General features: G+C 43.4%; 1 protein-coding gene across 1 annotated transcript in view; it reads left to right on the forward strand.

The window, feature by feature from the left end:
• The window catches only part of ARHGEF26 (Rho guanine nucleotide exchange factor 26), a 111,735-nt gene that overhangs the window by 89,890 nt on the left and 9,805 nt on the right, over positions 1-12,040 (forward strand). The window contains exon 11 of the mRNA XM_084769119.1: positions 6,189-6,398. Coding sequence (XP_084625245.1) covers positions 6,189-6,398 — 210 coding nt within the window. The remainder of the gene's footprint in view (positions 1-6,188; positions 6,399-12,040) is intronic.

The following is a 12,040-nucleotide window of genomic DNA, read 5'->3' on the forward strand; positions in this document are numbered from 1 at the left end:
ACCCGAGTATGTGACTTTCTTTTTGTTTACTGAAATCCTGTATGCTCCTGGCCTTAGTGCTTCTGGGAGAATGGCAGAACCATGACATCCCTGGGAGAAAATACATAGCTGTAGAAGAGTGGCTCTGAAGAAGGATGCCTGGGAAATGTCATGGAAGGCACTAGGAGGGGAAAGCATGTCAGAAGGGCCAGATGCACGCCACCTGAGTCACTTGTGTGACTGTGCAGACATCCAGAAGAACAATGGCAGAGCCCAGGGCACTGCATTTTATGGGATGTTGGGCCATAGTGACCTTAGGGAACTTTGTCATTTCCCTGGCCTGTGAGTGCTGGTCTGAGGAATCACAAGCTACTACTCCTGACTCACGAGATATTTGTCTTTGTGGTGGTGTGGGTTTTTTGTTTTGTTTTGTTTTTGTTTTTTGTTTTTGTTTTATTTTCCTTAGGACAGAGGCTGTGTTAATGTTTTAAACAGAACCTATGGGAAGAACATACTGAATAGATTAAAAAAAAATCCATGCTACTACTCTGAGCGTGTATACTGGGAGTCGTTGTGCTGTTTTGGAGAAATCTCTTTAATACTGTTTTCTCTTAATTTAACTTTATATAAAAGGAATAATTGAAAGTCTGCTTAGGTTTCCATCAGTTGTACTCAATCCATGTAAGAGAGTTCTTAGAACTGTGTATAAGGTATACAAGTCATTTCCAGAAAGCAGTAGGTAAGCTTCTGACTTAACCTTTGGCCTTCCTTGCCAACACTTCTTTCCTCACCCCATGGACCCATTTCAGTCAAGCATCTTTCCCCCTTTTCTGGGCAATAAGAGTAGGTATCAAGGGTCATCATTAATAAGGGTCAAGGTGAGACTCCTCCAGAAGGTCAGAGCATACCTAAAAGCCCGTTTCTCACCACAAGGCAGGCCTGACTTTTCCTGCCATCCACCGTCCACCTTTTAGGACTCTTCTAGACTTGGACATACCTAATCTGTGGATTCAACCTGCCTTAAGGAAACAGACTGGATTGCAAATTTTAAAGCGATCTCAGATGTTTCTCCAAATCTCCCCAAATTATTTATGTTCATCAACTTCTCACATGTGAAAAATAATCTATATTGTTCATTAAGTCCTGAAATATTTTTAATTAGTTTATGAATTCATTAGACAATTTCACTAGTCCATCTGTCAACTCTTGCCAGGCCTGGCCTGGTTCTTGAACTACAATAGATTTATAAATGTCTTAGTGTATCCAAGGGCCAATTCAAGTCTTTCTAGTTGCTTCTGCATGCTTATTTTCCCATATGATCTAAAATAACTCAGCTAGCCCTTCTACTCAGCTCGCCTCACAAACCATTTTTGTACTTGTATTTGTATTGATTGGATTAAAATTATGTTACATTAGAAAGAACAGATACTTTTATTATATCAAGGTTGTCTTCACATAGAAAATCTTGATAAGCTTCATCATAAATGTTTTAAGAGATTTTCTGATGTTATGAGATAGGTTTATCAATTATATTTTTGTATTAAACTTTTTATTACGTGTGTGTGTGTGTGTGTGTGTGTGTGTGTGTGTGTGTGTGTAGGAATGCCATAACATGTGTGGAGGTCAAAAGACAACTCATGGGATTCAATTCCCCCCTACTACCATGAGCTTGGGTACTGAACTCAGGTTGTCATAGAAACCCTTATCCCTAAGTCTCTCAGTGATCATACTATTCAACTCTATGCCATTAACATATAGGAGAGCTCTTACATGGAGTTCTTTTTCTCTAGAATGAATTCATGGTCACTTTGTGGTTATATTTCAGTTAGTGCTGTATTCTGCAGACAGGAAGACAGGAAGATATTCCATTACCTAGTAGCTGCTTCAGCCACACTCTTAGGCATCCACAGACACATTGGCAGTCTTCACATCTTTACTGGCAAATAGGTCAAATGCTCAAAAATTCATCCCACCCTCTTATACTCATTGCCCAAACTTGCCACAGTAGTTAATGCTAGACACTTTCCTCTTAAACCAAAAAGAAAACCCAAGATGACAAAGTTGTACATCAGTGTCCCTTTGTCCTCATTCTTTCCTTCTCCTGCCCAAACTGACTGGGTCAAAATGGGTGCTTGACGCTCAGATTTCTGTGCTAAATGCTGCAAATTTCCATGTGTCTATGTTGTTTGGATATTTAAACATGGATTTGTTATAGGTGGTCTTTAAATGTCTTTCTGATCTAAAGGAAATAAATAATATAAGTAAATGTCCACTATAAGAAGGCTCTGAAGCTTTGTAGACTTTATGGGACAGGACGTTAAAGTGCTTTATAACTATTTGTTTAATAAAGGGAGGGCCAAGGATGGAGCTCATTGATATAGTGCTGACCCAGTATGTGCGTGGCTCTGTGAGCCAATCTCAGCACCACAGAAAAGCAAAAAGAAACTCTTTGCAATCCATTTAGACACTGTCTGAACTTATTAATACAGAATTCCAGGAGGGAAAATGACTGTGAGACCTATTTAGCATAGTTTTCTATTCCCTATGGATATTTGCTTTGTTTAAGATCATAATTTAAAGAAACAGAGTGTGGACAGAGGTTACTAGGACTCTAAATGGGTCTCAACAGGGAGAGTCGACATTCCGTAAGGCCCAGAGCAACAGACCTCTGTGGGCTTGCCCGCTCCCTGCACTTGACTGGAGACTGCTTGCACATCGGGGAGCCTGAGCAGCTGCAGATGTGGAGCATATGTGACACAATGGCAGGAAGTCCCCACGTAAGCTCGCTCATGCAAAGGAAGGTGCATTTTCCATTTGCCTTTTTTCTCTGAGCAATTCAGCTTCCTAATTACATGATCCAAGTTGTTTCAGAAATTGTGTCAGCCATATGTTTGTTAAATGACGGCAGCAAGCATAGGGAAGTCTGACTAGAGTCAACTTCCCTGAGGAAAAGGGTTGGTCCTTTCCACTCCATTCAGCCCTCTGGGACCTGAGTGAGCAGAGGCGGGAAAGTGTGGCATAGCGGTGGCTGGGGGTAGTCGGCTCCCTTCCTCACCCTCTGCACACACTGTAGTCGGTTGTCCTGCTGATCTAGGGGAGCAATGGCAGGTGCTGACTGACAGAAGAATGAGTTTCATGCAATAGCCAGCAGATTGAGAGGCAGGACGATAGTGGCCATCATTCTGAAACTTTGCGAGAGGAAATATCTATATATGAGTGTGTAAGAGAACACACCAGAAGTATTTTATGAGAGTGAGCCAGGTACTTATCAGTTTTTGTTTCAGTGACCTTAAAGGTAGCTGACTAGGATAAATAACCAATTTAACTTCAGTACTGTTACATGATATCAAGTTCTCTCTCTCTCTCTCTCTCTCTCTCTCTCTCTCTCTCTCTCTCTCTCTCTCTCTCTCTGTCTCTCTCTCTCTGTCTCTCTGTCTCTCTGTCTCTCTGTCTCTCTCTCTCTCTCTGTCTCTCTCTCTCTGTCTCTCTCTCTCTCTGTCTCTCTCTGTCTCTCTCTCTCTGTCTGTCTGTCTCTCTCTCTCTCTCTCTCTCTCTCTCTCTCTCTCTCTCTCTCTCTCTGTGTGTGTGTGTGTGTGTGTGTGCGTGTGTGAGTGGTGGTGGTAGGGTGTGTGTATATGCACATCCTGACTCCTGTGCTGTTAGATTTATGACTGAGATGTCCTGGCATTGTAAACATTTTCAGTGCTGCTAACAATTGGCTTCTTTGTTTCTTTCTAGTAAACAAGATCTCTTAAAGATACAACTGTGTTTAGTTGTAAGTGCACTGCCCTGCTTTCTTCCTTTGAGTATAAGGCGAGCTATGCTAGGTCTCAGTTTAGATGTGACCTGGTGTGTCACATCTGGGTGTGGCAGCCTCGTGACAGCTTTGGAGATCATCTCGCCATGGGAACTTGCAGTGAATACAGACGTGATCCTAACAGCAGATTTAGTCAGAAGGTTTATTTTGTTTTTTAGAGATGGAACCTGTATTTGCTGTTTCTGAGTGGCGAATCTACCAAACTAAACTTCAGAACAAAACAAAACTGTCCTGTTTTCCAAGGACAGTTTTACAAGGCAGAATGTTTACTGTTTACTGTGGAGTAAAGAAGGCCCCAGAACTTTTGAACAGAATGTTTTGTTCTAAAAACTCCTAATTTTATATATTTATAATTAAGGCAGTGATAGATACAAGGTACGAGATATTATGTTATATGGAGTTTATTAAATGAGCATGGGGGGAGAAGGAAAGGGGCAAGGGGTACCCCAGAGAGAGAGACAGAAAGAAAGACAGGAAGAATAAGAAGAAGAGGGAGGGAGAAGGAGTAACAGAGAGAGGGGGGCCAGGCATGTGGTTTGTCCTTTTATATGGCCCTGGGTAGGGCCATGGCCCTGTGGCAGGTAAGCAATGACGTCACAAGTAGGCGGACTGAAGAACTCTAACACCTAGTACATTGGGACACCGGGAGTTTTCTTTCAGCTCTTCTAAGTTCATGTGTTTTTGTTCGCTGTTAACTGAGATAATGCCATTGGTCCTAGAGTACATTAGAATGTATGTTTACCTCAGCGCAGTAGGAGTTTGTCTGCAAGGATGGGAGACAGGAGAGAGATAGCTACATTTGGAATTTGCCAGGCAAGTACAGCCAAGGTTGATAAGCATCTGTGCAAGAAACGATTTTAGCTAAGCACAAGGCATACAAGCTGGGTGACTTGATGCCACCATGTTCACTAATGTAGAATTAGTGAACAGGTGACAAGGAACTGATGGGTTAGTTAGGCTGGGAGGATGAGGATTGAGTTGGTGAGGCAGATAGATGGGTGCCAGGTAGAGGCGGCGTATCTAGGCTGCTATTGGAATGAATGAGAGGCTGCTTTAATGGCGATGATAAGCGTGGCTCGGTGGCTGAGGTCGCAGGCCACTGGATAGAGCAAAGAGCCGAGAGACCACAGTGAGAGAAGGAGCTGTGCGTAGAATGGAAAGACTGAGGTAGCGCTGGAGAGAGGCAGCAAGCTTGGGGGTCACAAGGGAGGGTGGAGACGCCAAAGGCTGGAGGAGTTTGTGATTAGGGCAGAGACTAGGAGTGTGAGCTCTAAAGTCCAGGCCTTCTTGAGAGCGGGAAGTACTCTTTTTCTTGAAGTTAGCCGACTCCCTGGGGGATAAGGCCACTCTAGAGAACCATGATTCTGTTAGAGGAAACTTACTTCTTACAAAGTAGAGGGAAGGTTCGGAAAAGGGCCTGAATCTTCAGACTTTTCCTGACTTCCCTAAGAGAGGGTACTCCTAGAAGGACACAGTGGGAGGGGTTCAGGAGCCAGTTGTCCGGAGGGAATCAGCCTTGCTGCAGAATAAAGGGTCCTGGGAGATGTGAAATAAGCAAGGACGGGGACACAACAGGATAAAACCTGGTGGCTTCTGATGCCCAGGGCCATAATGTGGGAGAGAGAATGGACTGGGTTCTTTGCCGGAGCAGGCAGGCCTCTTTGGGGATCTGCTTTTATACACAGATCCCTGAAGTCCGATCTCTATAAGCGGACCTCTGGGGTTCTATTTCCATCCTCTGCTGCGGTCATTTGGGGGTAGGAGGTGAAAGCTGGCCCACCCAGAGCGTGGGTTGCCTCCTCCAGCCTCCTCTTCATTCTGTGGTGGAGGTGTGTGGAAAGCTGGGGACGTGCATCAATGATCAAGGTGTGTGCAAGTCACACTGATTGTAGCAGCTACGAAATGGTGGCGAATGAAGCCTAGGAAGCTCTCCATTGGGTTGGTTATTCAATATCTCATCCTTTTTTTTTTTTTCAACTATCTAGCCTTTGTGGATTGTTCCTAAAATGGCACTGTAAGTCTCATGGTGTTGCCTACTAGATAATTGGATCTTTGGTAGGAATTTCTCATAGTGTGTACTCAAGAAGTGCCCAACTTTCATTTGTGCTGATTGTTAAATCCATGTAAGGAATGCCCTGTGTTTTCAAAAATATATCACTCTTTTGTCTGAGGTGTACTACGGTGTGCCATACACGTAGTATCTGTGTGTCTACTGATTGGCAAGCAGTAGATACAATTCAGGCTCCAATCCCTGTTATAAACCAGGTCATTCTCTCTTCCCTCTGGATATCCTGGCCAGTTCTCCAAAAATGGGACTTGAAATCTGACAGCGTCACAGCCATAGCTACTGAATAACGAACACATTCCGCCCCCTCCCTCCCCTTTCTTTTAGTGAAGAAAGCTACAACGTCAATGACTATTCCTTAAGGGACCAGCTGTTGGTGGAATCCTGTGACAACGAAGAGCTGAATTCTTCTCCAGGGAAGAACACTTCCACAATGCTTTACTCAAGACAGAGCTCTGCCACTCACCTCTTTACCCTGACCGTCCTCAGCAACCATGCCAGTGAGAAGGTGGACATGCTGCTCGGGGCTGAAACCCAGTAAGTGTGCAGACAGAGAAGGTGCAGACTGCCTGGACCGCCTTCTACTCTCCCAGCTGCTCTGGCTCTCCACACACAGTGGCTCTGGCTTGTTTTGTCGTGTACGTGCTGTGTGCAGAGCATCGCATCTAGGTGCTTTAGGCAGATATGATGTCCTCAGTGCCTCTAGGGAGGAATGTTGCTATTTGCACCCTGTAAGTCCTGATGGATGGATGCATTTCAGTTGAGCTTTTTCATTGGCAAATGCGTTTTATTTAAATACTGGCATTTTCATAAACAGAAACATTAGGATGAAGCTTTCTCTTACTCGCTCCTTCATGTTCATTTGGAATATTTTGTACCTTTACAGCCGCCTGTCCTTGGCTTTCTGTAGGCCTTGAGAAGCTGCTTCTAGTGCCAAAAGCCACTTAATATTTCACGTGGATGTCTTGTAGTCGCTACCGTTTGCAGCCTTGAGAGATGGCTCATCCACTTTAGGCAAAATGACGAAATGTTAGTCAGAGTCTGAGCAAACTTTGCTTTCTTCAGTAGAGAATTTGAAGTAATTTCTGAATCATCTGCCTTCAGTCAGACAGAGCAGAGGGACGCTCAGAGACATACTCGGCTTAGGAAAACCATATCATGATTCCTCTCTCCAGCCGGCCTCTGAAGGCAGGACAGACATGCTGCAGAGGCCTGTGGCTTGCCCAGCACTCAGTCTGCAGTCCACTCTCACGCTGGACGAGGGCGTTAGGGCTTGACTTGCAAGTCCACCTTGAGGATTTGGTTCATTTTGACACTGCTGACCAATTTGCTTGGAAACAAGAAATCTCTTGGATAGCATTATGGGCCAAGTGCTATGTTGGGTCAGGGAGTAGAGCAATGGAGGAAAAGGAATCCATACTGCCTTTGTGCTCTCAGGTCCCTGCGTGCTTCCTACCATCATCTGCCAACATTCCCAGGTGGAGTCATTAAACTGGGTCAGCAGATAGTAGTGACTGAGCCTCAACTGTAGTTCAGTCTTTACGTAGATGCATATTCTTACAGAAGAGGTCTTTTTATCTGGGCCCATAATTCTTTCCCTGGAGCTGTAGAAAAGATCCAAGCATTGCCCACCGAGTCTGCTTCTTTCAAGAGGAGGGAGTCCCTGGGGCCATGCAACCAGCATCAGACACACTCGGGGCCAGGCTTGAAGAAAGGCATGTCTTCACCTCTAGATGTCCTTGGGTAGCAGAGGTAGACCTAGGCTTCCTTTGTGTGAGGGGACCTCTTCCAAAGATGGAATTAATATGTTGGATTTTGTATAACTTTAAGAAAGGCTTAAACTTTGGGGGGGCGGGGCTTAAGCTTTAGTACTTGTGCAGACATTTCAGAGAATTCATAGAAGTTGGAAATGTCGCCTTTGTACTTGGTGATGCAGAGAGTGTTGCTTTTGCCTGTGTTTTCCTCTTCTATTCACAGTTTGTTCTTCATTCTGTCCTCGCCGATGTATTGGCAGAGCTCTTCCTGAGAGCCTCATACATAATTTATGAAACTCCATCACTTGTTTCTTAGATATTCTAAGTCAGTTTCCTGCTCTTTTTATACCAAGACTAGATCCTTTCCCAAGACTGTACAGTGTGTTCTACCCTCTTGCCTTTGATTTGCCGTGGACTGAGTGGTTGTCATTTTCTTAATCAGACATGTCCTCAGAATATTTAGCTATGTCACCCATAAGCCCATGGGTATGACTCATATGTGCAATTCTTTCATTACTAGCAAGAAAACATTCCAGAAGGCATGGGGTGGAGGCAGAAGCCTGTCTTGGGAACAGAAGAAGGGACTGTCATTCTTCTCTTCCATCCTCGATCCTCAATTACAGCTGAGATATAAATGAATAGGCTGGGCTGGAGCGATTGCTCAGTGGTTAGAGCACTTGCTTGTCTTGGAAAGGATGGTGGTTTACAGCTAAGTGTAACTCCAGTTCCAGGCAATATCGAGTGGCCTCTGTGGGTACCGGACATGTTTGCAGTGTGCATAGATGTATACAGGCATAACATTCATATATATAATATAAAGGTAATAATTCTTAAGTAAATGCACAGATGCTGGCAAGATACAAAATGACATTGACAGAGGAAAAAAATGACACCAAAATGCACTTTCCCTAAAACAGACACACTCAGTTTCATGCGCCATTAGTCGTTTAAATGTCTAGCCAGTTACTGCATGCTGTGAGTACATATCAGTAGATTAGATCTCAGTTACCTGCTTCTCGGTGTTTGTTTTACTTTAAACTTAAACCTGGGAACAGAAAAGCTGAACAAGCGAATAATGCATTATGAACTGTTTAAATCAACTTAAACATTTATCATGTCTTTATGGTACGGGCTATCTGGTTTTGAACAATGAGTTCTAATCAGTGTAAAGACTGTTCTTTGCATCTCAGTATTTGAGGTTTTAGTATTTATTCTCATGTGTATGTCTATGTGCGAGTATGTCGTGAGGGTACACATGCCTGTGCGAGCACACAAAGGCCAGAAGAGAACTTCGGTGTCCTTTTCTGTCACTTCCTTCCTGTTTCTGAGTCAGGTTCTTATTTGACCTGGGGTTTATGTCTTAGGACCCTGCCTCTGCACCTCATTGGAGGTGGAGTTAGCGCATTGGCCAGAGTGTCTGACTTGTTACAAGGATACCAAGATCCAGGTCTGGTCCCATGGCTGCAGAGCTCACACAAGCCACCAAGTCATCTCTCTGGCCCCCACATTTGTGGGTCTTCTTTTCTTTTCTTTCTTCCTTCATTTCCTATCCTTTCCTTTTTTCTTTTTTCTCTGTGTAGGGTTACAGTAAAAATGTATCGGTTCAGCCTAAGATGCTAAATAAAGACACAGAGTCTGAAGCGTACTTTAAAGCTGCCAGTACTATGCTGGGCAGAATCTAAACTGAACAAACTTATTTCTAAATCTAACATAACAAAACACTCTAAACCTCATATAATACTTATACCCCAAGCACTTATCACTATAATGATCAACAGGCCATTAATTCCCCTTCGTCTACCTCCTCAGTCAACCATCTCTCCCCAAGTACCAAAATCTTCTCCTCCTCTCCAGGAGGTTCCGCCTTCCACTCCCTTCTTCTGCCCAACTCATTGGCTAAACAGCACTTTATTGACAGTTCTTACATCCATTCACAATATCTCTACATGTAGCCCTGGCTACCCTGCATTCACTCTGTATACCTCAGACTCAGAGATCTGCCTGTGTTTGCTGAGTGCTGGGGTTAAAGGTGTGAGCCATCACTACCTGGCAGTTTCTTCCTTCATATGTGTTACTTGATTAATATGATCCATTAACAATTAAATTAAGAAAATGAAGTTTTCTCTCCTTTCCTGGATTTGAGTACAACAGCATGTTTCCTCTTTCCTTAATTTTCCTCCTCACTATCTCCTCCCAAGTCTATCTTTTGAGCCACCCTAACAAAATTCTAAGCCTTCTTTCTTCCCCTGCACTATTGATTGCTAATCTCTAGTCTCAAATTTGTTCTTTGCTTTCCCCCCTTTGTATATAGCAAACACCCAAAACATATTTTAGATTAATACAAAAATAGAATAATTAGTTATTCTATATACAAAGCCAAGGTAGGGTGGTTAACATATTTCGAGAAATTCTGGGGGTTTTTTTGTTTTTGATTTTTTGAGACAGGGTTTCTATGTGTATAGCTTTGGTTGTCTTGGACTTCTTTGTACACCAGGCTGACCTTGAACTCAGAGAGATCCACATATCTCTGCCTCCTGAGTGCTAGGATTAAAAGAGTGCACCACCTTGCCTGGCTGAAATTCTGTTTTTTATTAGTCTCTGCCACCCCTTTAAAATATGTACTTTTTAACTTTTGTTTGACAATTTCATACATGTACATACTGCATTCCAATTACTCTTAGCCTCCTTTATCATTCTGGAACTCTTAACACGCCCCACCCCCACTACCGAAGGCTTTCCCTCACTAGTGTGCTTTTGTTTTGTTTTCTGACCCACTGAATTTCATCAAGGCCACGTGACTGACCATGGTCATGGAACATCCAGTGGAGCTTGGCAGGCTGACCAGTAGTTCTCACCCAGAACCCACCAGCGGCCAAAACTTCAGCAGGGATGGGCAGTGCCTCACTAGCCCCATTTCTTTCTATCCATAACTGTTGACTGGTTTAACCTTGTGCAAGCCCAGTGAAGGCAACTCAGCTCTTATGAGTACATGATTGCAATAGCTGTGTCATGCCTAGAAGACAGCAATTTGTAGCTCTTCTCCTTCCCTATCATCTGGCTCATTCTTTCCATCACTCCTACTTCAGGATTTTCTGAGCCTTAAAAGGGTGGTATAAATGTTCCATTTAGGGCTGTGCACTCAACTATCTCTTTCTTACTCTACCAGCCAAGCATCTCTGAATTCACATATGTTTACTGTAAAGAAAAGCTTCTCTGATTAAGGCAAAGAGCAGCATTTGTCTATGGGTATAAAAATGTGTGTTTGGAAAGCGGGTTAGCCCATGCCAATTTAGCTAAACAACAGTAGTAGGTTGTCTCTTATGATCTATGTTTTCCTCAGTTACGGGTTTTTTAATCAGGCTCATAGTATGAGTCATGAAATTTCCTCTTGTAGAACAGGCCTGCAATCCAATCAGTGAATATTGGTTGCTCCTGTGATGGTTTTGCCATTAATGCAGTTGGGGGCACTTCTTGCCTTGTGGTTGGTATTAGCTCATAGGGTTCATAGTTGTCACCTGTTCTCTCCTGGCAGCCTATAGACCACATGAAACCCAGCTACCAGGGAAGAAGCTTTCTGCTTAATTCTGCCTTCATTTCTCTATATTTACAATCACGACACATGGTGTCTTCAGCAAGTGTCTTACCATCTATTTCTGAGCCAGGCATGGTGGTGTACACCTTTAATCCCAGCACTCGGGAGGCAGAGGCAGGTGGACCTCTGAGTTTGAGGCCAGCCTGGTCTACAAAGTGAGTCCAGGACAGACAAGGCTACACAGAGAAACTCTGTCTCGAAAAAAAAAAAAACAAAAACAAAAAACAAAAGAAATTTTAAAAAATCATCTATTTCTGGTAGGTAACCAGAAAGAATAGCAAGAGCCTGTGTTATTTTAGGGGACTCTCCATGTGACACTGGGGTTCATGTTTAATAATCCTGGCTTCCAGGAGCAGAATTATCTAGCTAAGAAGCATATCTTCCTTCTAACTCTTATTTTACTTTGCTTATAAAAATGTAGGTTTTTCTATGACTGTTCCACATACTATTCACTTTGGCTACCCTCCATCATCCCCTTATTTTCCCAGTCTTCCACCTTACCAGTATTTAAACCTGTCTACCCTGTTTCCTCCACCACTTTCATATCACCTCTGTTATTAGCTAACCCTCCCATCCCTTAAGAGGTCCTGCTTCCCATTGGCCCCTTCCTATTTCCCTGGCATCTATAAGTTGCTAGAGCAACTTTACCCCAATTCCTCCTGGTTTCCAACCTTTGTCCCTAAGAACACTGCTGACCATTTTGGAGGATGTACATCTAGTTGTGTGCACAGTGTTGTACGTTTGCCTGTCACAAACCTTAAGTCACCGTGTTGCTAAGCAGACAATAGTCTGAAAAATTCAAAGACTTACTCTTCTAGGAAAGACAAGGGAAG

The sequence above is a fragment of the Acomys minous genome (genome assembly GCF_964271855.1).
Source record: "Acomys minous genome assembly, chromosome: 19".
In the NCBI taxonomy this organism is placed as follows: domain Eukaryota; kingdom Metazoa; phylum Chordata; class Mammalia; order Rodentia; family Muridae; genus Acomys; species Acomys minous.